The sequence below is a fragment of the Pygoscelis adeliae genome, unplaced genomic scaffold (assembly GCF_000699105.1).
Source record: "Pygoscelis adeliae isolate BGI_AS28 unplaced genomic scaffold, ASM69910v1 Scaffold104, whole genome shotgun sequence".
NCBI classification, from domain to species: Eukaryota; Metazoa; Chordata; class Aves; order Sphenisciformes; family Spheniscidae; genus Pygoscelis; species Pygoscelis adeliae.
The window spans coordinates 72,417-95,092 of NW_008824655.1; the positions used below are offsets into that span (position 1 = coordinate 72,417).

At 40.2% G+C, this 22,676-nt stretch overlaps 1 protein-coding gene across 1 annotated transcript in view; it reads right to left on the minus strand.

The window, feature by feature from the left end:
- Positions 1-633: 633 nt before the first annotated feature.
- IMPG2 (interphotoreceptor matrix proteoglycan 2) overlaps positions 634-22,676 on the minus strand; it is a gene marked incomplete at its 3' end in the record, with an annotated part of 61,429 nt that continues 39,386 nt past the window's right edge. Inside the window, exons 8-19 of the mRNA XM_009322568.1 lie at positions 21,818-21,979; positions 18,841-18,899; positions 17,427-17,444; positions 15,119-15,363; positions 14,408-14,490; positions 10,270-10,594; positions 6,864-8,611; positions 5,743-5,962; positions 4,318-4,528; positions 1,941-2,129; positions 1,555-1,753; positions 634-713 (exon numbers count right to left, since the gene is read on the minus strand). Of these exons, the coding sequence (XP_009320843.1) occupies positions 634-713; positions 1,555-1,753; positions 1,941-2,129; positions 4,318-4,528; positions 5,743-5,962; positions 6,864-8,611; positions 10,270-10,594; positions 14,408-14,490; positions 15,119-15,363; positions 17,427-17,444; positions 18,841-18,899; positions 21,818-21,979 (3,539 nt within the window). The remainder of the gene's footprint in view (positions 714-1,554; positions 1,754-1,940; positions 2,130-4,317; positions 4,529-5,742; positions 5,963-6,863; positions 8,612-10,269; positions 10,595-14,407; positions 14,491-15,118; positions 15,364-17,426; positions 17,445-18,840; positions 18,900-21,817; positions 21,980-22,676) is intronic.

Genomic DNA, 22,676 nt, shown 5'->3' on the forward strand with positions numbered 1-22,676 from the left:
AATTGTACTACAGTATCTTTCAAACTAACTCAGCTAGCTGTAACTTGCTGCTTGCTACAGTAAAAGTACAGTTCATAAGAATGTGTACGCTAACAATTAATTCCTTGATGGCCTTTTTTGTGGTTAGCTTTCATCAAAGCACACAGCTCAGCTTGGTTAATTGTTTGGAATTGTAAGCTTTCTATTATGGTAGAAATACCCACCATACCAGCCAGGGTTGTACTAGTGATCTGTTGGTTTTTGGTTAGATGCCAAGTCTTGAACTCAAGATAAACTAACATGCTTTTAAAATCTCTATTTTAAATAGAACACTAGGCAATAGTAACTACACTAGAAGAGTTAAGAAGGTCCTACCTGTGCTTTTAAGGACCTAAATTGATGTCAGTGCTTCTCTGACACTCATTAACTTTGGGATTCCTCTTCACTGCTTTTAACATACCTTCTGGGGCTATCTACTTCTGACACATTATTTTAAGTACTTTAAAAGGGTTGAACCTCTTCAGAAATAACTTTGAAATCTTAACCTCTAGTGTCCCAGCATTTCTAGACCCTTTATATGAAAAATACAGTAGTGTAGTAAAGGCCACATGAGAAAACATCAAAGGAGCTATCCAGACAAGACATTTCACTCACATTTGATGCTGCCTGACAAACTCTGCAAACTGACGGTCTTTTGCGTAGAGCTCTATAATTCGAATTCTGTCCTGAATTTCCTAGAATAAAAGAAACACAATTGTAAGTACATAATAGAAATTAGAATACTACTGAAATAACTGATTTCTGGGTTTTGGAAACTAGAACTCCTATGCTTTGCTGTTTCAATTGAAATTGGACACTCCAATATTAAAATTCTTCTTTACGCTATTTTTTTTTTTAAATGAAGCACTTCATTGGAATCCAGTAATACTTTACTTTTAAATCAAAACCAGGGTTTGGACAGAATGTGGCATTTCAACAGGCTTTAACAAAACCATTTATCTCTCATAGATACTTTGCCTACAAGCCCAGCTACAGGCTGGATTCACACCTCTCACAGTTTCTTAAGGATCTGTGGTTAGTTCCTGGATGTAAATCCCTTCTCTTTAGCATTCTAGAGTAAACCCTGCATACTGTGTATACAGGAAGAAAGGAGAATCATGTGATCTAACTTGCAGGTTATAGAAAGATCTAAACTAAAAAAATTAAAAAAACCCAACCTGTAAAAAGGCCTGGATGCTCCAGGCTTACATAAGGTAGTTGGCATTAAAAGCTAAAGGCTGTGTCGAGCAATACAGCAACCATCCCCAACTCCTGTGAAGTTACTTAAGCAGTCAGGTCCTTTATCGTGTGAAATTCATTACAGGTCAGAACACCTTCCTCTGTACCTAATAGCAGGCAGGGAAAGAAATCCTTTCTCTCTCCTTTTAAATAGTTGCAGCAGCCATAGTTGCAACTTGTTTATCTAGAGCATAGACACCGGGGAAAGCTTGGGCCCACCTCTCAGGTTACAAGTGTGGAGTAACCTTATTGTTTACATGATCTTTTCCATGCCACTATGAAAACAAGGTCATTTACCTCCTTAGTAAGCTCACTGTTTTCATAAATGTGCCTGATCTCTTCACTGCTGTAGTCTGTGGATGTCTCTGCACTGGTAGAACTGTAGGACGTTAGCTGAGGGTATCTCCGGTAATAATGGCTGTAGCCAGTCGTATCACTTTCATACATGGGGTTGTATTTAACTGCATTCTCAATGGATGAGAGGCTGTCACCCTGCCTGGGGGAGCAATAAACAAACTGTGAGCTTCTCTGCAGCCTGGAAGGGCAGCAGATAGATTAAGGAAGCCTGGCATTTGGAGGCACCTATACATCCTGTTGCTTGTCAACTGTGTGATATGAGATTTATGACAGAATTACCCTTATTGTAGCAGATGTGTTTTAAAATATTAGATGGTGTCACCTACCCATGTGAGTCCTCGGTGTCACTCTTTGTGTACTGGTCTCGAAGGGTCCTGGCCAAGAAGAAGATGACAGCAGATGCCACAAGAAGGAATCCCGCCACAGAAGCAATTGCAATACCCACAACCAGTGGCTCAGACACGTATTCTTCACAGTGCTCCCCTCTGTACCACCAGTTCTCTCCCACACGACACCTGCCACAAAGAAACATGGGGAAATTCAACAACAGCAAAAGCTTTTGTTACTGTAAATGTATTTAACTTCCTGTTATGACATGCCCTCAGTTAAGTCACTTCAGTAAATACCTTTGCATGTTCAAGCACCAACTTTCTATTATTATTATTGTGAACAGCCTTTTTGGTATAGAATCACAGAATAGTTTGGGTTGGAAGGGACCTCTAAAGGTCACCTAGTCCAGCCCCCCTGCCGTGGGCAGGGACATCTTCAACTAGATCAGCTTGCTCAGAGCCCCGTCCAACCTGACCTGGAATGTTTCCAGGGATGGGGCATCCACCACCTCTCTGGGCAACCTCTTCCAGTATTTCACCACCCTCGGCATAAAAAATTTCTTCCTTATATCTAGTCTAAATCTACCCCCCTTTAGTTTAAAGCCATTCCCCCTTGTTCTGTCGCAACAGGCCCTGCTAAAAAGTTTGCCACCATCTTTTTTATAAGTCCTCTTTAAGTATTGAAAGGCTGCAATAAGATCTCCCCAGAACCTTATCTTCTCTAGGCTGAACAACCCCAATTACTGAATTGAGTGAAGATAGGTAAAATAATAAAAGGATAATGCATTTGTGATGGAAAAGGCCTGTGGTTTTTGCAATTTAGAGTATTCTGTGATGTGTTAAAACTAGAACGTGTTTAGACTTAAGTAAAACATTATGCCTTGATTAAGCCTTGCACATGACACATCAAACACTGTAAAGGTAGAAAACAGTTGTCTTATTCATATTGTAATGTAAATACAAATGAAGGTGTGTTAAACAAGCAGAATGTTTATAGTGTAGTGAACTCCACAATGGTTAGTCAAATAAATACATAAAATAGATGACTAGAAAGAAGTGTGTGTCCAAGAGTGTATCTTTGGAACAGTTGCCTGAAACAGCATTCATTATTTCTGCCTTGCTGTGGTTTTGAACATGAGAACTTTAATGTTAATACTGACTTAAAATATATCAGTAAAAATAATATATTTGCATTATGTGTGTTTGGGAGTTCTAGCTGTAAAAACTCAAGGAATTGTAAGGTACTATGACCACTCACAGCAATGAACCTTATTAATAAGAAATATCAGTAAATTAAGTCTTCTAACATAAATATCTGAAATAGTTTCTGAAGGTAGTAAGCAATACTTTAAATTTCTCAAAAAGTTCTTCATAAATGCTGGCCAGAGCTTGCCTGAGTTCAGATACTTACCTGTTTCTAATTAACACTATTATACAAATACAATAAAATTTATAGTACATCTGTGATAATATCCATTTTTGTAGCTTTAAAAACATTTTTATTTCTCCTGTTAACTGCTGGGACTCTTAAGACTGACTTCAGAGACATTCTAGGTAAGCTTTTTTAAAAAAATAATCACCTGAAGTAACATAATAACTATTAGTAGTAATATTCTATTTTGCAGTAAGTCTCCTACCTTTTGTTGATAGGTGTATTTTGTTTTTAAAAATAGACTCTTACATTGCTTGAAAAGGAAAAAAATAAGTGCAATGTCAGAGGGAGCATCAATTTGTCTATATCTTGTACTAAGCCTTTTCGCGGTAAAATACAGAAATCCTGTTCAAATGCATCTGTATCTTTTTCTAAAAGCAAAAATTTGAACCAGGGGGGCTGTGCCTTGATCTTTCTATGAACCACACATGATTTTTCCCAAATGGTCAATGATTTACTTTTATGACTTTTTCTTAACCAAGAGCACTATTTTTAATATAGTTATGCTGTATGAATATGCCTTTCAGATATGAATTTTTGTGATGGAATTAATTCTCATATGTTTTATGACATTATCTAACACTTTGCTACTTGAGAAAACCTCTGGAGATAAATTCTGTCCCCAAAGGTCAGTGAAGGCGATTTGAACAACTGAGTATGTTCCATTACTACCATTTTTCCTAGTTAGTTTTATTTCCTGATGTTTCTATTCTGTTAAAGAAATTCGTTACTGTCTCATTTCCGATATTTACATAGCAAAACTAACGTTAATATTGGGACCTCCACTCAACAGCATAACATGAATGATAATCATTACCATCTCACTTGTTACACATTATCTTACAGAATTTTGCACACAAATCTTGTCGAATGCTACAACAGAGGAGACAATAAGGAGTTTTCATACAGGAAGCACATACTTCAAACGGCGGGATGACCTACCTACAGATGGCCCCTTGCCCAGGGCTTATGTCACACTTCCCGTCATTCAGGCAAAAGTTTGGTTGCAGATCACAAATGCTATTGCATGGCAGCCCGTCGATGCTTAGGTAGCCAGGATTGCAGACGCACTCGGCTTCCCCACTCCAGCGATTTACTAAGCATTCGGAGAACTCATTGCAGGCCTGGAACTTGCAGGGATCTGCTTGCTCACCTGAGAATACACAAAGCAGAAGATATTAATGGTAGAGGAGAACCTTAACTGAGGCAAAGCGCTGGCTGTCTGCTGCCATTTTCTCTAATGATCTCTTAGTTAAAATAATCCGCAAAAATCCGGCATGCGTCTTTCCTGAGTAAAAAAAGGTTCTGCTAAGGTGAACAAGCGCTAGGAAGTGTTGTTCATCTCTATCTGCACAGTGCATGTCAACAGTATGGCTAAGACCACCCAACAAGCCAATTGAAAAAGCAAGTATAAAATGTTCTTTTCCTTACTGGAACGTGCGGTACCTCAGATGTTCTCTGCCTGCTGGAACTATATTTTGCAAATGAGTAAAACACAGCAGATCTCCAATCTAAGCACTGTACAGGGAACGGCAAGGGGACATCGGGCACTCAGCACCTACTGTGAGGTGATTTGCCTTTGTCTGCAAAGAACACAAGCTTGTAGCATTTGAGATATCTCACTTGTATCAAGCTTAAGAGGGCTGGCATACAGTTAAATGATCAATATCAGAAGATTCATCATGCTAATTGGACCATCTTTATAAGAGAGCTACCTCAGAAGAACAGCTACCATTTGCCAACAGATCAGCACTGTTACTTTTCTCTAACCTTAAAACAGGAAATATTTCTGAGTTGCTTACATGGTAAACTACTGGCTGACTTGGACAGGGAAAAAACTTTCTCCCTGTATCAGCGGAGTGAACTAAGAGGGCCTGTAACTTTTTAGTGCAACCAAGACCTTACCACGAGAGTGAGGCAGCAGCTGTTACCTGTGCAGATACCTACCTGGCAGGTAAACTGGCTACCACCTGTGGGAATGATCACATGGAATAAGTTCAAACCACGCATGAAACTAAGCACAAGAGAGATGGGCACCACTGTTCTCACTGACCAGCCTTCTCCCTCACTCCCCGGTGAAAGTGCAGTGGCATTATATGGAGTACTACATGAGCCAGTTTTGTCCCCATATTTCTATATGGGCCCTATATACTTTGCTCAGTCTGGGTCCCACTTTGCTTTCCATCTCTTTAGTCCCTTAACAGATTTTTATTTCTTTGTTTGAACTCTGTGAAAGATTCTCTTTCTAAAGCCCAGCCCGTGAAAAGCCATGGGCAGTCTCTGAGCCGCTGGGATCCTTAGTAAGTTCTTAAAGCAGAAGTTGCTCTAAATCCCTTGCTCCAAACTGCATTTCCCTGCCATCCTTACCTGATTCCACATCCAGGGAGTATTTATCGATGGCCAGGTTCATGGTGTGATATGCAGTGTTGCAGAAGTCTTCCAGGATCATGTACACAGCATTGGTGACGTTCCGAGGCACACGTTTGGCAAATTTCATTCGGCTGTTCACCACGATGCTGCCATTTCTGAAGTTCAGGATTTCCAGATTCTGGAAGCCCGTCAGATTTGACTGCAGGTAGGGCACCAGCTGCAACACAGTGGATGTGACAGAAAAGCTGAATCTTTGAATCTCTACTCAAGCCAGTTGCACTGTTATTGCATCAAACAGCAGGAGTCTGAATTATTTTATCCAAATCCCACAGCAAGGGCATTAAAACTTTACCCAATTGAGGCCTGTGCTGGCAGCCTGCCAGAAGCCGGAATACTTCATACAGTTCTTAAGCACGTACCAATTTGCAGACAGTTTCCAAAAATCTACGATTCCAAAATACAGTTCTCAGGACATACGTGGTACTCTCCCTTGACCTAAGCACCAGGCATACTCGTCGTTCACAGAGTATTTCCTTCAAGCATGTCCCCCTTCCCTCTCTCTCCTTTACTCCCTCCATCACCCACAACAAAATGTTCATTTCAGTCAGGAGAGCGGAATTTCCTGGTTAAAATGTAGACAATTGTTGCTGTGTAACTCCTGTGAGGCTTTGCTGGCCATCAGTCAGTTTAGGAACAGCTTAGTGCCCTGAACTACCTCTCGTTTAGGATGGGTTGAAAGTGTTGCAGAAAAGTTACCTCCCCAGAGGCCCAATTTGTTTACTTCTCTCTCCCTATAGACTAAATACAGAGCACTCTGGAAACAAGTAAGGGGAGTGTCACTGTGACTTCAGCTACACCGCTACATTTATTGACACCAGCAGAGCATCTGGCCCATAGCACTAAAAAGTTACGCTTTAGAGAGGCTACTGACTGAATAAAAGGCAAACAACACACCCCACCCCCCGTTTCCAGACAGAATTTTCCCATGGAGGGACACAAATAATATCTGTAAATACCAGTCTTGAGTTGCTCTCTGCAAAAGGGAGCCGACAAACTATTATTTACCAACAATTTTTGTCTCTCTCATAATGCACATTTAGCATAGAAGTGATTCTTACTAGTTCCAAGAATCGCTGCTCCAACGCTTTGTATTCAGGGGAGTTTTTATTGAACAGGTCCTCTGAAAACATCATGTTGGTAACCCGAAGACTGAAAAACACAACTAGAGCTCGTGACGAGACAGGAGTACTACTGCGATTTTCATGCGTGGCCCAAGCCACGCTGGCCATCTCTGTGGACTGAACATGAGTTGTCAGCTCCACGTGACTTTCAGTCATGCTCCTTCCCTCCTCAGCCAGCTCAGGAGAAAAGTGGACAGTGCTCACACGATCCAGGTCTACTGAAACATCCAGGACCCTTGTCGTTTCATCTCCCAGCTTTGTTGAGGTAGCCACAGACGATGACACTGTAGATCCCACAGGAGGGAGTTGGGACGGAAGCTCAGCAGTGCTTGTTGTTACCGTTACATAAGAGCTCGTAACAGTGCTGAAGCTCCTGGAAACATGCATGTCATGGTCTGTACCACCCTGCACAGCAAAGTCCTCTAGAAGAGTGGTCTGATCTGTTACAGAAGGAACTGCAGTTGAAACTTGAGAGGCAGGCAGCGTTGCTGATTGCACTGTCTGATCTAATGAGTTTTCTAGTGCTCTGTCAGTAGGCCAAACATCAGCTGGTTTCTTCACTGCTGATCCAGTAGCGTCTTGGCCCGCCAATGATGAATCTAGGGTTTGCTGCTCTTCTGTGGAAGCATCAGGGTTTACTGTGGAAGGATCTGCAGTCAGAATAGTTTCTGAAGAGCTTGTGTCCAAGTGGCCTATTGTAACAGCTTCAGTTACATCTGGCTGCCCCACTGTGAATAGTTGTTCTACCATTGTCCTGTCTTCACTGTGGTGTTCAACTGCTTCAGAAATGATGTTCTGACCTACACTGGACTCTTCAGGTTGCTCCATAATGATGGTCTCTGTAGATGTAAGGATACTATCCTCCACAGACAGACCTATATTTTGCGGCGAGACAGGGGCTTCTCCAGTTGGCATGTCTACAAAGGAATGGTCAACTGAAGGCTCCAAAAGCAAAGGTGGTTTAACAGAAGAAGAATCATACGTGCCCGATGTTTCTGTCTGTGTAGATGGTTCCACAGATGATAGCTCTTCTGTCTGTAACAGAGGTACCTGCTGAGTTGTAGTCTCTGGAAAGACAAATATTTCAGACTCATCAAGGAAATCTTCTTTTGTATTGGCCATACCTTCATTCTCATCTTTGGAAGGATCATCATCTAATTTATTCCCAGAGTTAAGAATATAGTCTAAGATCATGCCTTCAGGAATATCCTCAGTTCTGATTAACAAAGACTCATTGTCATCTTCAAGCCAGCTATCAGGACCAGGGTAGAAAACTGGTTCCATTGTTGCTTCTTCCCAAGGCCAAAGACTTGATTCTGTTTCTTTTCCTGAACCATCAAAGGCTGAACCAGACCCATCATCATATGTAACTCTATCTCCAAGATATAGGTCAGTTTCATCTTCCATAGGGTGTACTTCTAAGGGAAAAGGACTTTCTTCCACAGACTCATGCAACACAGTGTCTGCATTGTTACTGTCTGCAGGACTACCCTGAGTTACTTCTTCCTTCTCAGCAGATACTGTTTCTTTAATATCAGTCTCTACGGCTGATGAAGAGGGCACTGTTGGTGCAGAAAGCAGAGGAACTACATAATCATCTGTAGATGGAGATTCTTCAGGCACAAGGTGAGGAGGAGGACTTGAAGGCAAAAGAAGGTCTTCAGATAGTCCAGTATCTTCAAACACTAAAAATAAAAATAAATTTCCAATTAGAATCATTTAGGTTGGAAAAGACCCTTAAGATGATCGAGTCCAACCATTAACCTAGCATTGCCAAGTCCACCACTAAACCATGTCCCTAAGTACCACATCTACACATCTTTTAAATACGTCCAGGGATGGACTTAAAAGTAGATTAAGAACATGCAAGAAGAAATCTGAGGCTCAAAAAGGACAAATAACTGCCTTAGACTCATGCAGTGAGTAAACAATAGACCCTCAGGTCCTTCTTGTGCTGGAGTCAATCTAGTGCCCTGCTCTGCGACCTCTTTAAATGTATTTGTGGCAACCTCTCTTAGAGTTTCAATGTCCATTAAAATAAGATATCATTCCATTGCCTTCTGCTGGGTTGGAATCGCCCACTTCTTCTACGTGGAATTTCCTAAGTATTCAAAGTGGAGCAGTGGTACCTTCCACAGAAGAGAGATCCCACAGGTGGGTATCTTCCTTATCTCCCTGGCACACAGTTCAGCATGAACAGCTACAGACTGGAAAGCAGCATTAACCACATATGCCAGGCTAAGGAGCTGGAGCTTTATGCAGTACTCCAGAAGATTAGGAGCAGGAATAAATGCCAAGTGACCTGGGTTCCCACCATCTTTCTGAACTTGTTTTATTGCAGAGCATAACCTCTATGAGTCTCAATTCTCCCACTTGAAAAAGTGAGATAATTACACCTCTCTACCTCACAGGGACTCTGTGAAGCTTAAATTAATAATGTTTGCCAAGTGCTATGTAAGTGCAAAAAATTATTAAGGTCGCTCATCATCAAAAAGGGGACCCAGAGTCAAGGTTTTATGGCTCTTGGCCCTATATATAATCCACAAGACTTTCCACTCAAGCAGTTGCATTAAATAAATCCAGAAGTTCAATTCTTTACTATTTAGTATGTGAAATGTTCTAGGCAGTAGTTCATTCCAAAACAGATTTCTACAAAACAAATAAACTCGTGACCGGCCGCCAACTGGATTGAACTCCATTCACCACAACTCTTTGGGCCTGGCCATCCAGCCAGTTTTTTACCCAGTGAAGGGTATGCCCGTCCAAGCCATGAGCAGCCTGTTTCTCCAGGAGAATGCTGTGGGAGTTGCTGTTTATGATAAAAAATGTCAAATGCCATTCATTTCATTGTCTGTAGATCTGTGTTCAGCAAGTTTCCCGTGATATATCCTGGCCTTTGTATGCTGAAGTCAGAAGGGCCCCTGTTGACCTCTCCCACTTTTCATTCAGATATTCAGTGGGCCAAGTCAGGACTGCAGAGTAAGCAGTAAAGCAGTAACTGTGAGGCACGTCTTTAGGCTAGTCAGTCTACTTCAGTGATCAGTTACCTCTGCATGGCATCACCTAAACGTGCCCTATATGAAAATACTTCTGTGCAATTAAACAAGTACCATGTGCATACCGTTTCCTGAAGGGATAAACAGGCATTATTAGCTGTCACAAACATTTTATCTTAGCGTGTTGTTCTTGGATACACGCACACAGGAAAGGTAAAAACTATCAGAGAAAGATATCCGATTTTTTTAGACCTCTCTGAAAAGTGATTTTGGTGACCTATACCTTTGGTGAGTATCAGGAAGCACCGGCATCCAAATTTAAGCTTCAGTCAATGGCATTAACTTACCGTCTAAAGAACTGGGGGCTGAAAGCCATTCCAGAGAGTCCACAGAATCACGCCCTAACACTGGTGCAGTGACCAAATGAGGAGTCCGATTCCCATCCTCTAAATTCAGCCCATCAGGCAAAGAAGTGACGTCAGCCTCTGAGGAGAGCGGAGCTTCAGGTGCCAAACTGGCCTCAGAGTCCAGATTTTCTAGTCTTGGCTGGATTTCATTGTCATTGGACTGTTCACTATGTGAAGTGGAATCTGGTTTGGTGAAACCAAAGGGCAAGGTATTGCTGACAGTTGATTCATCTGCTGAAGGCCATTCAGCTAAAAAGGTGCTGTCCTGGAACATAAACCCACTATTAATATTTCCACTCTTACAGGGGAAGCATTGGCTGTCCGCATTGGGCTGAACACATAAAGGGTGTTAGCAGCAGCCAACAGCAAAATCTGGTACTACTGCCTCTGTGAGAAAGTAACGCACAGCAGCAGGAGGAGCCAAAGTGGGAGGACTGGCAAATATATACCCTTTGCTAATCATGTGCAATGTACATGTAAAATGCACATCCTCGTGACATACATTTCATGTCCAGTCATGTCCACTAAAAAGGGACAGAAGCCATTCAGATTGTTTGGAGTGCAGCTTCAGTTATGGTATTAAGAGATTTACCGTCTATAGCCACCCCATCTCCTTTCCTTTTCTTGACTGAAAAAATGGATCTGTCTGTTTCTAATTAAATCGAAGATACATGCACACAGTACCGCCTGTCTGCCTAAGGCATGAAGCGGTCTTAGCAGCTATTACTCGTCAGCTACATAATCAACACAGTAATTATAATTTTATAGTTACTATGATACAGAAAACAGTTTAGAAACCGAACTTGAATGCATGCGTGCCCTGTGGTCATTTATTGCTATCTTTTAGTTTGTGGGTATGAGAACCCAGGAGGGAAACAAAGACCATAATGTAAAGAGCAGCGTTTAGATCCTGGAATAACTTTAGTCTCAAAGCTGAGATGCCTGTGCAGAAAAAAAAAAAAATCTATCAGCAGTAATGATGACCAACAAAGAGTATGCACAATGAATTTGTGAATTGTTTGAAATGTGAAAAAAGAATTTGTTTTTAAATCTCCAATTTGCACACCGTTTACTTACTACTCCATACCCCAATCACTATTTGGTTTACAGTTAGAATACCTAGCACATTTCATCTTTGAATATTAATCTACTACCGTGGTGTCTTCATGAGGGAATTATACTGGGAAAAATCAATTAAGAGATTGTTATTTGGTCAAGGCTACAAAAGCAAGCTGACTGCCTAAAACTCGGGAATTAGTGCTTCAGGTGGACACCTGCACACATATCAATGCTGTGCAATAGTCCGATATGGACAAAAAAAACCCCTTGGGGTATGAAAAACTGCCAAATTTCAAGAAGCAGCAATTTACTAAGAACTAACCAATTGCTGATGGTGACTAGTAAAGTTAAGTGGGCAGTGGACACAGGTTTCTGTAATACATATTACAGTTCAAACAAACCTACTGATTTACATTTCTGTAGCTCACCATTCCTGTCTAATCTCTTTCTTTTACTTGACCAGCATGAATAACAGGAAGAGTCCAAACACTTTTCAACTTGAAATTTTACTCCTGGTTGAAACGTGGGTAAATTAAATTTTCAACTTCATTCAAACTGCATTTGAACGCTTTGGAAACAAGCCAATTCAGGTGGTTTTATTTAAATATCTGTCCACCTGTATCGATCGCATCTTTATAGCCAGTTGTTATACCACCACAGTCTCCTCACATTTTTTTTAATTTACATGGTAACAATCAATTGAAAAGTAGGTATACCATATAGACATGTGCTCCAGCAATTATCTTTTTTGGCAAAATTGACCACTGTAAATAAAGCTGTAAAAAAAGTTACTGTGCAAGATTAGAAACAAATTACACATATAAATTCCATAAAGAATGAATAAGGACTACCAGCAATAGCTTCTCAATACATTTGGTTTTTTATGTGAGCATTTAGTTGCCAGGGATCACACTTCATCATTTATTTGAATGTGGATAGATGTTCCTATGACAACTAACATTATTCAAAGATTCTTGTTACAGTGCAATATATTATATTAACAAGTTTAATATCATATTGGCAAGTTCTGGTTTTTGCTAGTGTCTTTTGAAAGGCTTACAAATATGACAGATGACTGCAAACACAGAACCCCCTCCCTGATTTTCCATTTTCTGCTGCCAGAAAGGCATTGTATTTAGCAAGCCAGAGCATTCTACCTGTTATAACTCAAGGGAAATAACAAGAAAATACAGATTCAAAAAACTAGACTTGATTTTTTCTTCACTTTTTAAGAACTGTAAAACTCAAGGAAAAGAATTAATAATTAGTTGGTACCATCTGCTAGCAATTAGATGGTGAAGTCATGATAGTCCCACATTATGTCATGAGTATGTATGATAATACAAATCCAACTTATTCTCAAATCAGCTAAGAAAAATAATAGCAAAGCTCTTTTTCATAGGTAACAGTAACCATAACGGTTTGACATCTGTGGAAATAATCGACTAATCATTTCAGCCTTGTTTACTGTTTAAGCATGTTTATGATTTTCTTAAATTTATCTGAAGTTACTTCCCAAATTATCTGTGTATTGCAGATTGTACACAGCTGTTTTTTGGATATACTCAATATCTTTTGTAAAATCAGAGTTTTTGACTGAAGACATCGATGACATTATTATTCATGGTCCATGATCAGAAAAACGTAACTTCCAGAAATTTTTCTTGTACATACTATTCCCTAAAAATGGTTTAAAATTTATTATTGCAAAGCTACCTCTACTCTAAAATCTTCTTGCCTGCATATCTGTCAGAATATCCACAGATAGAATATAAAGATGGCAGAATTATTTGTCTTAGTAAAATGAACATCTGCAACATTTTGATCTGGTTAGATAGCTCTAGTAAAGAGAAAGGCCTTTCCTGAAAGTTAACTTAAATTCATGTTTATTCACACCACATTCAAGCCATTTATGGCAAATGCATATGAATTTGCATTTTAGACATCAATGATTAGTTTTTAGAACTCAGGGAAAACTATCACAAAATTAAGGATATTATACCTGTGACCATTACAACAAGAATATTTGGGTTCTGTGAAGTGACTGCGAATTTTGCTTCCATAAAGATTTTAGAAGTTGGCCTGAAATTAAATGTGTCTGTGTTCACAACATTATCTCAAAATGAATTTGGTGAAAAACTACCATCAAACATAGGTGGATCTGGATTTTGCGGCATGAACTGAGCTCGTTTCTGCTTGGAAGGCACATCTGTGTTACACAACAGAGTGCAGAGCAGAAACCTACTGGATAAATCCTTAAACCCAGACAGTGCTCCACCATTCAGAAATTCTAGCTGTCAGCAGAACTAATTAACTCCATCTCAGCGTCGCTGGCACCTAGCTTGGTATCTCTGCTTAAAGCCCCATTGCATTGTAGAGACCTGGTCAGGGATACGAAGCCTCCTGTCCAATGGGGAACTTCAGTCTATGTCTTGGGTTGTTCCAGAGGTAATCAGAGGAGATAATTACAATTTCAAGAGGAAAAAAACAAGGAAACCACCGCCTATCATTTTTTGTGTTTCCTTTGCTGGCATTAGGGGGATGGACATAATTTTGAAACTGAACTGAGAACTTTCAGTGAAAGCAATACAGTAACAAAAGGACCATATGAAACTTACCATTTTATCTCTTCTAGCAGCCAGCTTTAGCGCTTACATCTATTTCTCACTTTCCAAAGAAAGGTAGTATTGTGGCAAGAAGCATGTCTTTAGAGCAATTTACAGTCTAAACATTATGAAAAAACAGACAAAGGAAGCCTAAGAAGCAAGACCTGGCTGGACAGCCAGGAACACAGTACTGCCATGTAATATCAGACGATCACAGAAAACTGTTGTGCAACAGATATAAAATTATCAGATGCAACATTTCACCAGAGGTTTTACTCCAGTATATGGTGTGCCTTCATTACTACTTATTCTGCATAAACAACAGGATAGAGAAGCTCTGGGTGTTGGCTGTAATGCCGCCTTACTAAGTTGTTCAAATGTGTCCAAAGGCCACCACTCAGAACCATACTCACATCAAACTCTGGGCGCTGCAGCACAACTGGATGCTCAGTAATCCAGGATGGGTCTTCTGGTGTAGGGTGTAGTATTTCTTTCACTGTGGAAATATAAATACTTGGGATCTAAAGGCTGCAGTAGCAGCGTGAGGAAATTGTTTTGGAAGACTGACTGAAAAACCCTCCCTCATCTCAGATTTGTGAGTAAAATCTTTTCAAAAAGTTTGCCAGAGAGATTGTGTTTCTGGAAATGCCCCCAGATCGCTGACAGGAAGTACAGAGGAAAGATGAGAACAGAGGGGTGGACAGCACTCCACCGCCACCTCTAGCAGGATTGTTGAATATTCATCAATAAACCAGGTATTTCCTTTGTGCTGCTCAAGGCCAACGCTAAGCTACTAAGCTGAAGGTCATCATGGTGCAACATGCATCATGTGAACCACATTTCCCCTGCTATTCCTGTTAACTGTTGGAAGTATTACTGAAATTGCATACCACAAACCTTGGTGTCAAAGAATAAACAGAGGCTAATCTAATGGATTAAGACTGCGACACTACTGCCGATGACTTGACCTGGTTAAGATCAGAGAAAAACAAGCTGCAGCACAGGTGTGTTTGTTGTTTCTTTTTAATTATTCAGAGGGCAGCTGAATAATTCACTCATCTCTGAGATTCATTTTATAAAACTTCAGACGTGTGGCCCACTGATGCATCATAATTAATACCCACCATTAGTAAGTTGGAGAGATTCAGGGTCTAAAGACAAGGAAGTGTTTTCAAGCAAGGCATTTTTCTGGAGGATTTCAGCAACGTAATCTCGGAAATCACTGATGGTGTACACAACTGTTGGATTATCCTCTATGTCCATAAAGGCATTGTCCTCCACCTTGTTGGAATGAAGGTTAATCAGGTCCCAGGTGGCATTGCTGATGGCTTTTCCATCAAATGTAACAGCATAGTGAACTTCCACCCCACTTCAGTTGTACAAAGAGAAAGAGAACACAGATGAGAGATGCAAGGTTTTCCAACGTATAGCAAACACTGTGATTTTTTTTTTCCCCAAGAACCTGTGTCAATATAATATATTTAATATAATATATATTTAATATAAAAATATATTGCTTTACAGGATTCTAGATAAAAACAATTTAATTCTTTTCACACTTCTGTCTGCCTGCCTGTGCTTTCCACCACTGCAAAGTTCTCAAGGAAAAGGCTACCAGAACCTGACATCTGGTCTGGTCCCAGCCCTGTATTTCTACTTGTGAATGGTAGACAGACCACAAGCAGACCAAAACGTTGGCTTTCTGCCAGCATTATTAATGGGCCCACCAGCATGCGGTAGCGTGAGTGATGATTTTAAGATCATGCCAATGATGGGAATGGCTCTGAGGAACAACAACAGCCTGGAAAAAACAGGCTGTATATAGTAGCAATATACAGTAGCAAAAGGGAGCCCTGATCACCGTCACTGTGCAGTGTCAATCTGCTTGAAATAATGTCTTTAATAGCAATAACATGGTATTTAATACAGCTTATAATTGGCAACATTTTTCTAGACTTAACTGATCATTTATTTTTTAAAGAAATTTTGTATCTATGTACAGCTTAGCTTTTTTCATATTAACTGTCCCCCATTTTCTTAATTTTCTTTTTCTGAATACATCTGGACATCCTTTCCCACATGACAGTGTAGGTAGCAATCAGATTTACCGTGCACTGGGCATAAGCACAAGGGAGCTTTAGAAAATATAGCATATTTTGGCTGTACACAGGGCACAGCAAGAAAATGAAGTAATCTATGAAGTGTTAGAAAAATGTGCTCCAAAGACAGGTTTTCCTCATTCCACAGAGCTGGACTGGATTGCTAAAGTAATGGCTCTGTTCAGAGAAGTCTCTAAAGCCCCAGCGCCAGATACAACAGAGACATAATGAGCAAACACACTGACTAAAACCAGGAGCCTGCTGGAGTTTTGCTGCTGGCTCTGTCATTGAAATGAGCCCACCATAGGCTCACCATGGGCACTGGCTGTCAGCAGAGGAAATAAAAAAGGACCGCAGTAGTGAAAAGGCACAGCAAAGGTGGAATACAGTATACTCCTCAAAAGTAACATTTAGATTTAACACAACTGTACTGTCAGTTGCAGTTAATAATTCCTAACTAATAACTACAACACCTTCACCTGTCTGGAAAGGGCTAAAACATCTGGTGCTTCGAACATAACCTTTGTGAATAGTTGCATGCATCTTAGCCTGCAGAAGTACAGAGTAGTAGAGAATGGCTTTAAGTCACTGTTGTTTGTGAAGAGATTTGTGTTTTCTAACTTTTCTTCTAAAATTAAAATGCTTATTCTCTGTAAAACTGTTTGCAGAAACTGGTTATGCCTTTGCTGAGAAATACACAAAAGAAAATAATACAGCTAGTAAGTTAAAGGCTGCAGTTCATTTTCTGTCGTGTGAAATTCTTAAAATACCAAAGGAGGAAAATTTTGGATGCTTAACCTGCATATGTCTAACAAAAAACAAGTCCAGACTGATCCCATCTTCTGCTAAGGGATGTTTGTAAAACTACTGCTAAGATATGCAGCACCTCTGGCCTTGAAGTAGCTAAGCCAACTGCCTTTGCTGGAGAACTATGGTTTTCTTACCTACTTTACTTTCTGTAATAATAATCATCCCGTATCTATTCAAGACTTTGCTGCAAAGTATAAAGACCTTGAGTCATCGTTAAGCAATTTTGTTTTCTTCACAAAAGAGACTCCTATACACAAGTTAGCCCAGTACCTGACTTGTGTTTAGGAAGATTTTCCCCAAGCAGTTTTTTTATGATTAGGACTTAAATAAGCAAATTGGGTTTATCCGTAAACAAAACCGAGCAGTTACTTGCAGTTTCTGGTAGAACCCCCTCACATAACGTTTATGCTGGATAACTACCTCACTCTGGAGCCAAAACTACAAATCCCCAAAACAGCGTCCTCCAGCTAAATGTGTTTTTCCATCTGTATTATAACAATGTATATAAAAAAGTTGTCTTTACCTGTCCTCCTTAGGAGAGCTGAATATAGAAACAAAACAAAACACAATAGCAAAACCTGTTAAATCAATGTTATAATTTCCTTTAAGTCTTCTATCTTTAACAAATTTGCTTTGGTATTCCACAGGGCTCACAAATTTGAAAAAGCATACAGCAAAATGGTTATAAGTTGCATAGTTATTCTGCTACATATCAAACTGTTCTGCTTCTGCTGAACTGAGGTATTTCCTATTGATCACAAGGAATCAGCAGAGCAGAGCCATCTCATCTTATTGCAAATAATGCAGTTAAATTGCTGTCAGTACCAAGAAAATCAAGCCTCACTAATTCTACCTAGAGGTTTAGTTTACAAACACTTTTTTTGTCACGCACAGCAGAGCACAGAGCTCTGGTACTTTGCCAGAAATATCAACCTTTCATTTGTCTTCTCAAATGAATAAAGAGCTTGCAAACATATTAGGCTGCAGGTACCGACATGGAAGGTTTTGCTGCCTCCCAGGCTGGAAACTGAACGCAGTCTAGGGTTCCAACCATAAAACCTTTCTCACTATAGCTGCTTTGTTACCTGCATGTATTCTAGCTAGAATATTCCCGCCAATAAATTCTAAGAAACACAGCTTACAAAGTCTCAGAGAAAACACAATTTAGATTAACTCATGAACAGCCTCACTAGATTCTGAAAGCTATATCCAGTCCATTCAAGAAAAATCATAATTTGTGATCCATGTACCCCAAAACTCAGACATCAGATGTTTGATGCATAATACGCAGGATCCCCTTTTTTCCCAAATTAACTTAAAATGTCATTCCTCAAACTGATTTGAGGAAACTAGTCTTTAAAAAAATATTTATAAGAATAAAGAGAGTTAGAACATTGCATATCATTTATAAAACTATTCACCCACTTTTGCTTTGATCAAAGGGAGAAAGACCTTTACATATCTCAAACACCAACCTTTAGAGTTATACCAAATTAACATTAAGAAGTTGAAAGAAAATTTAAATACACCACATTTTTCCAAGAGGTTTTCTGTGTTCTTCCTTGTTTAATACTAGGACATGTCAACAGTATTCAAGATGTATCAGATACTAATTTTAAATTAGAAAAGATCTCTTTTAATTTTAGGATGGAATCTTGAACAAGAATGCCTTGTCTTAAAATCAAGGCAAGCATATCATGTGAGATTCTCTGGTGGATGCCAGGAGCAAAAAAAAGATGATTACATTTACATACATTTCTGTATTTCATTTCAACTTCTGTATTAGAGGTACCAATATGAAAGCACTTGTCGTTTGGTTAACACATCCTAGGAACTCCCACGCACATGCCCGACATTCTTCCAAGTGTGGTGCTAGCACATCGCACCATCATACATGATCAGTTTCAGTCACCACGTATGCATCAGTATCTTTTTACCTGTAATCCAGGACATGGATGTTTTTGTATCCAGGTAGTCCTTCAAATACACTTTCCATCTATTTTGAGGGGAAAACAAAAAATTGACACAGATTTCCTCCACCCTCATTTAGTGAAAAATCAGAAAGTATTTTCAGCATTTTCTAAAAATGTATCTGAACTGTTATATCTCATAGGAGAAAAATGGTTGAATATTCTCTCTCTTTATGGAAGAAGGGTTTTGGTGACATTGTTTCATTATTAGCAAAGGAAAAGAAAAAGTATGAAGAACAATATCCAGCGTTCCCCAAGAACTATATAGAAACATTGAAAGGGGACAAAATTCAAATAGACTCTGCAGAGATCTACACGGCCCACAGCAGACTACATTCTTTCTCTTATTTATGCAGCACAAACCCTTCTCTGCCCAAAAGTTTTCCATTACCTCCCAAACCTCTCTGGATTAAAAAGAATTCAGGAAAATGCTTTGGACCTTAGCAACTTAAACAAGAGGAGCAGCCGTAGGAACAGGGACCTCAAAGAGGCACTAAGGCATTACATAGTGCAAAACATGGCTCATCTCCACTGCCCTAAGCATACAAAGGGCTCAGGAGTGACTGGCGGTGCTACTCAAAAAAGACAACTGGGGGCAGCAAAATGGTAGCACATCCAGGCCTAATTCAATAGTCAACTGTATTACACGAGACAAAAACAAGAAATAGGATATTGCAGGTTCATGCCGGTTTGGGGTTGGTTTTTTTCCTCCCAAAAGATCCTTGCCAGTTGAGGATTATTTTTTACTCCTCAAATTCTTCTTCCCCTCCCCAGTCTCCCTATTTTTAAACTGTCTCTGGTGAGACTTAAGCAATCGAAGCACTGCCGACTTTCTTTTTTTCAAGAGCTTCTTTATCCAAGCACACAGAAAACCAGGCAAGGGATCAAAGGAGTGGAACATCCATGTGCCAGGTGGACTCTGTCCCATCTGACATTTCTTCCACACACACACACTATGGCATTGCTACTTGGCCACACAACTAGGAAAATTAAGATGTCTAGCCTGTGCTAGCAACTTGTGACAGTTGTGGTGATGCTTTTTGGCTCCAGTGAAGAGTACATCTCTTTCCCATCTGGCCCAGGATCTGGCACAGGGTTAGCCCCAGTAAAAGGGCTTCAACAGAGAACCCCAACTAAATGGCACTACGAAGGAAGCAAAGCTAGAGAACAGATAAGCCGCATGATGTATGGCACCCTAGATGCCTCTCTCAAAAGAAAGGAAAGACAAACTCTCTGCCCCAAGGAAGTGACGGTAATAAAATTACCATCATTATAAACAAAATTAAAAAAATAATGGAAACAATAGGGAAAGGAAAGTTAGGAGACAGCAGTACGATCGTATTTTAAATATGCATTTGTATATTGGTGACCAGTAACTTTGTAGCATACAAATTAAAACATTAGATTTTAATTAAAATTAAATTAACTTGAAATCAAGTTTTAATAAATCATGCATATATGTGTGTACGTATATATTTATGTGTGTATGTATATATTTATACGCACATATCTATTTTTTCTTTTAAGTAGGTGTCTAGCAGTCTAAACCATGGTTCATTCCCACTGACTCCAGTGGGATTTAAGCATGTGTTTAAGAACTCTTCTGAGGCCGGAGGGTTTTAAAATGTGCTCACATGCACTGCCGATCCTGGGCACAAATGAGGAGCAAGAGCTGTCTTGGCAGCCTAGATTTCAGAGAGTATCTCACCACAGTGCACAACGATTCATTCGAAATGTCGCTCCTGAGCAGAAATGATGAACGAGTTCTGCTGTTTGCAACTTCTTCCGATTTCCCCACCTATCACCTACTCTGTATAGACAGATTCTCTAGACTGATGCCAGAGTTTCTTCTACAGTCCAAAATCTGGACACCGTGTAATCGTTAAGATGTCCTAAATCTCATTTCAGTGCTCAGCTTCTGTAGGAGACCCAGAGCATGCCCACATAGGCAGATGCTGATGGACTTGTACGCCTTCTGCCTGCACTCCACGTTAATGCTGTGCTATACCTGAATTACTCAAGCTGCCCTCCAGCACTGCCTCAGTACAGGTTGGTGGCTCTGAACTGCAGCTGATCCACATCCTGCCATTTGGTTTGCTAGGACCCTCAAATTACCTTTTTCACTCCCCAGTTTCAAACCAACTACATTATGGAAGAATTCGAACTGGACAAGATTAGAAAGTGCTGAAATAAACTCCAGGCAAACTGGTCACTAGAGAGATGTTAAATGTATCTTTAAAATTTAAGATTTTCAAGTCCTAAAACTTTAAGAACTAATGAAGTTGCATCAAGAGGCAAACAAGAATCTTGTCACTTCTCTCTGAGCTTAAAAGTTCTACTGCAGTAACACTGACAGGGAGAAGTACTGAAAAATTCTGAAAGAATGGTAAGGCCAAAGTTAGCCCTGGTAGAAATAGGTCTGTAAAAGGACTAAAATAAGTGGAAATGTTTTTCATTTATTAATAACATCTGGCTTAGTTTCTTTTACTAACATGAGGCAAAGTAAATTAATGAAACCAGAAAAGGGGGGCGGGGGGAGAGAAAGAGCAGTCCCTCAGAAAGGTCCCATTTACAGTATGTCCACATTCAGGGCTTCAGCATAATTTTCTGATCCTCCCAAAAGCACACTTCTACCTCTTTTTCCTGCAAAATCAAGAGCAGGCTATTTCATGAGAAACACAAGAAAACTAGAGTAATCAGTCTTTGGCAACTGATATGCTACACACAATGTACGGCACTCCGCTACTCCAAAAAGGCAGCATGTCAGACAAAACAGAGTATTCTCATAGTGGGTGAGTATTTTCCAGCCTGCCTCAGGCAACAAAAGCCCTAAGCTGGTTCTGCAGAGCCCATGAGAAAAAGGCAGCCCTAACACAGGTGCTACGCGCTGCTATTGCTTTGCAGAGCCAACAAAAAGAGAAAGGAAGTCAGGGAAGGTAATCACCTGAGAAGTGAATTGTTCAGAGAGCAGCTGATGCTTCACAGAGGCTGGGTTGCTCAGCTCCTCACTGTACTTTTCATCAACAATCAAAATGCTGAACTCAATCATCTGCTCAGTTACAGGTCTCACTAGCTTGTCATCCTGCTTCTTTATCTCATTATTGATCTGGAAGGGAAGGAAAAAGGGAGAAAACAAGAGGTGATTTAATGCCTTTTTTTTGTTTTGCTCTTTGGTTTTTTCCCAAGAAATAAATCCTTGTTACTCACCACAGACCAGATTCCTACCTATCCTGGATTTACTCCACGTAAAAATCATCCCCAGATACATATATGTACGTATGGTCTGCCATCTGTCAACAGCACACTACATTCCTAAGCTTAGGTCCAAACATCTTTCTTATGTGGGCCAGAAACTTCTCCAGCTGCTGCAAACCTAGAGGTTTCTCTGGCTCGTGATGGGGCAGAAAACCTTAGCCCTCTCCATAAATGCTGTATGGACAGGAACACCTCAGGGCACTATTGGTGGGCCACACTGACGGTCACGGATATACTTAATGACATGTGAAAACTGCAGTCCAAAGCACAGCATGCTCACTTGAGCCGTCAGCATACCTGTTTGCCTTGCACTATAATGGGATGCTCATGAAGCCTCAGGGACATTGGCAGTCTACCAAGCAAGAATTTTTGTTGAGAATTCTTGTATTGCAGGTAATTCTATTTTCCATTTGCACATCTTTACTCTAGAATCATAGAATCATAGAATAGTTTGGGTTGCAAGGGACCTCTAAAGGTCACCTAGTCCAACCCCCCTGCCGTGGGCAGGGACATCTTCAACTAGATCAGCTTGCTCAGAGCCCCGTCCA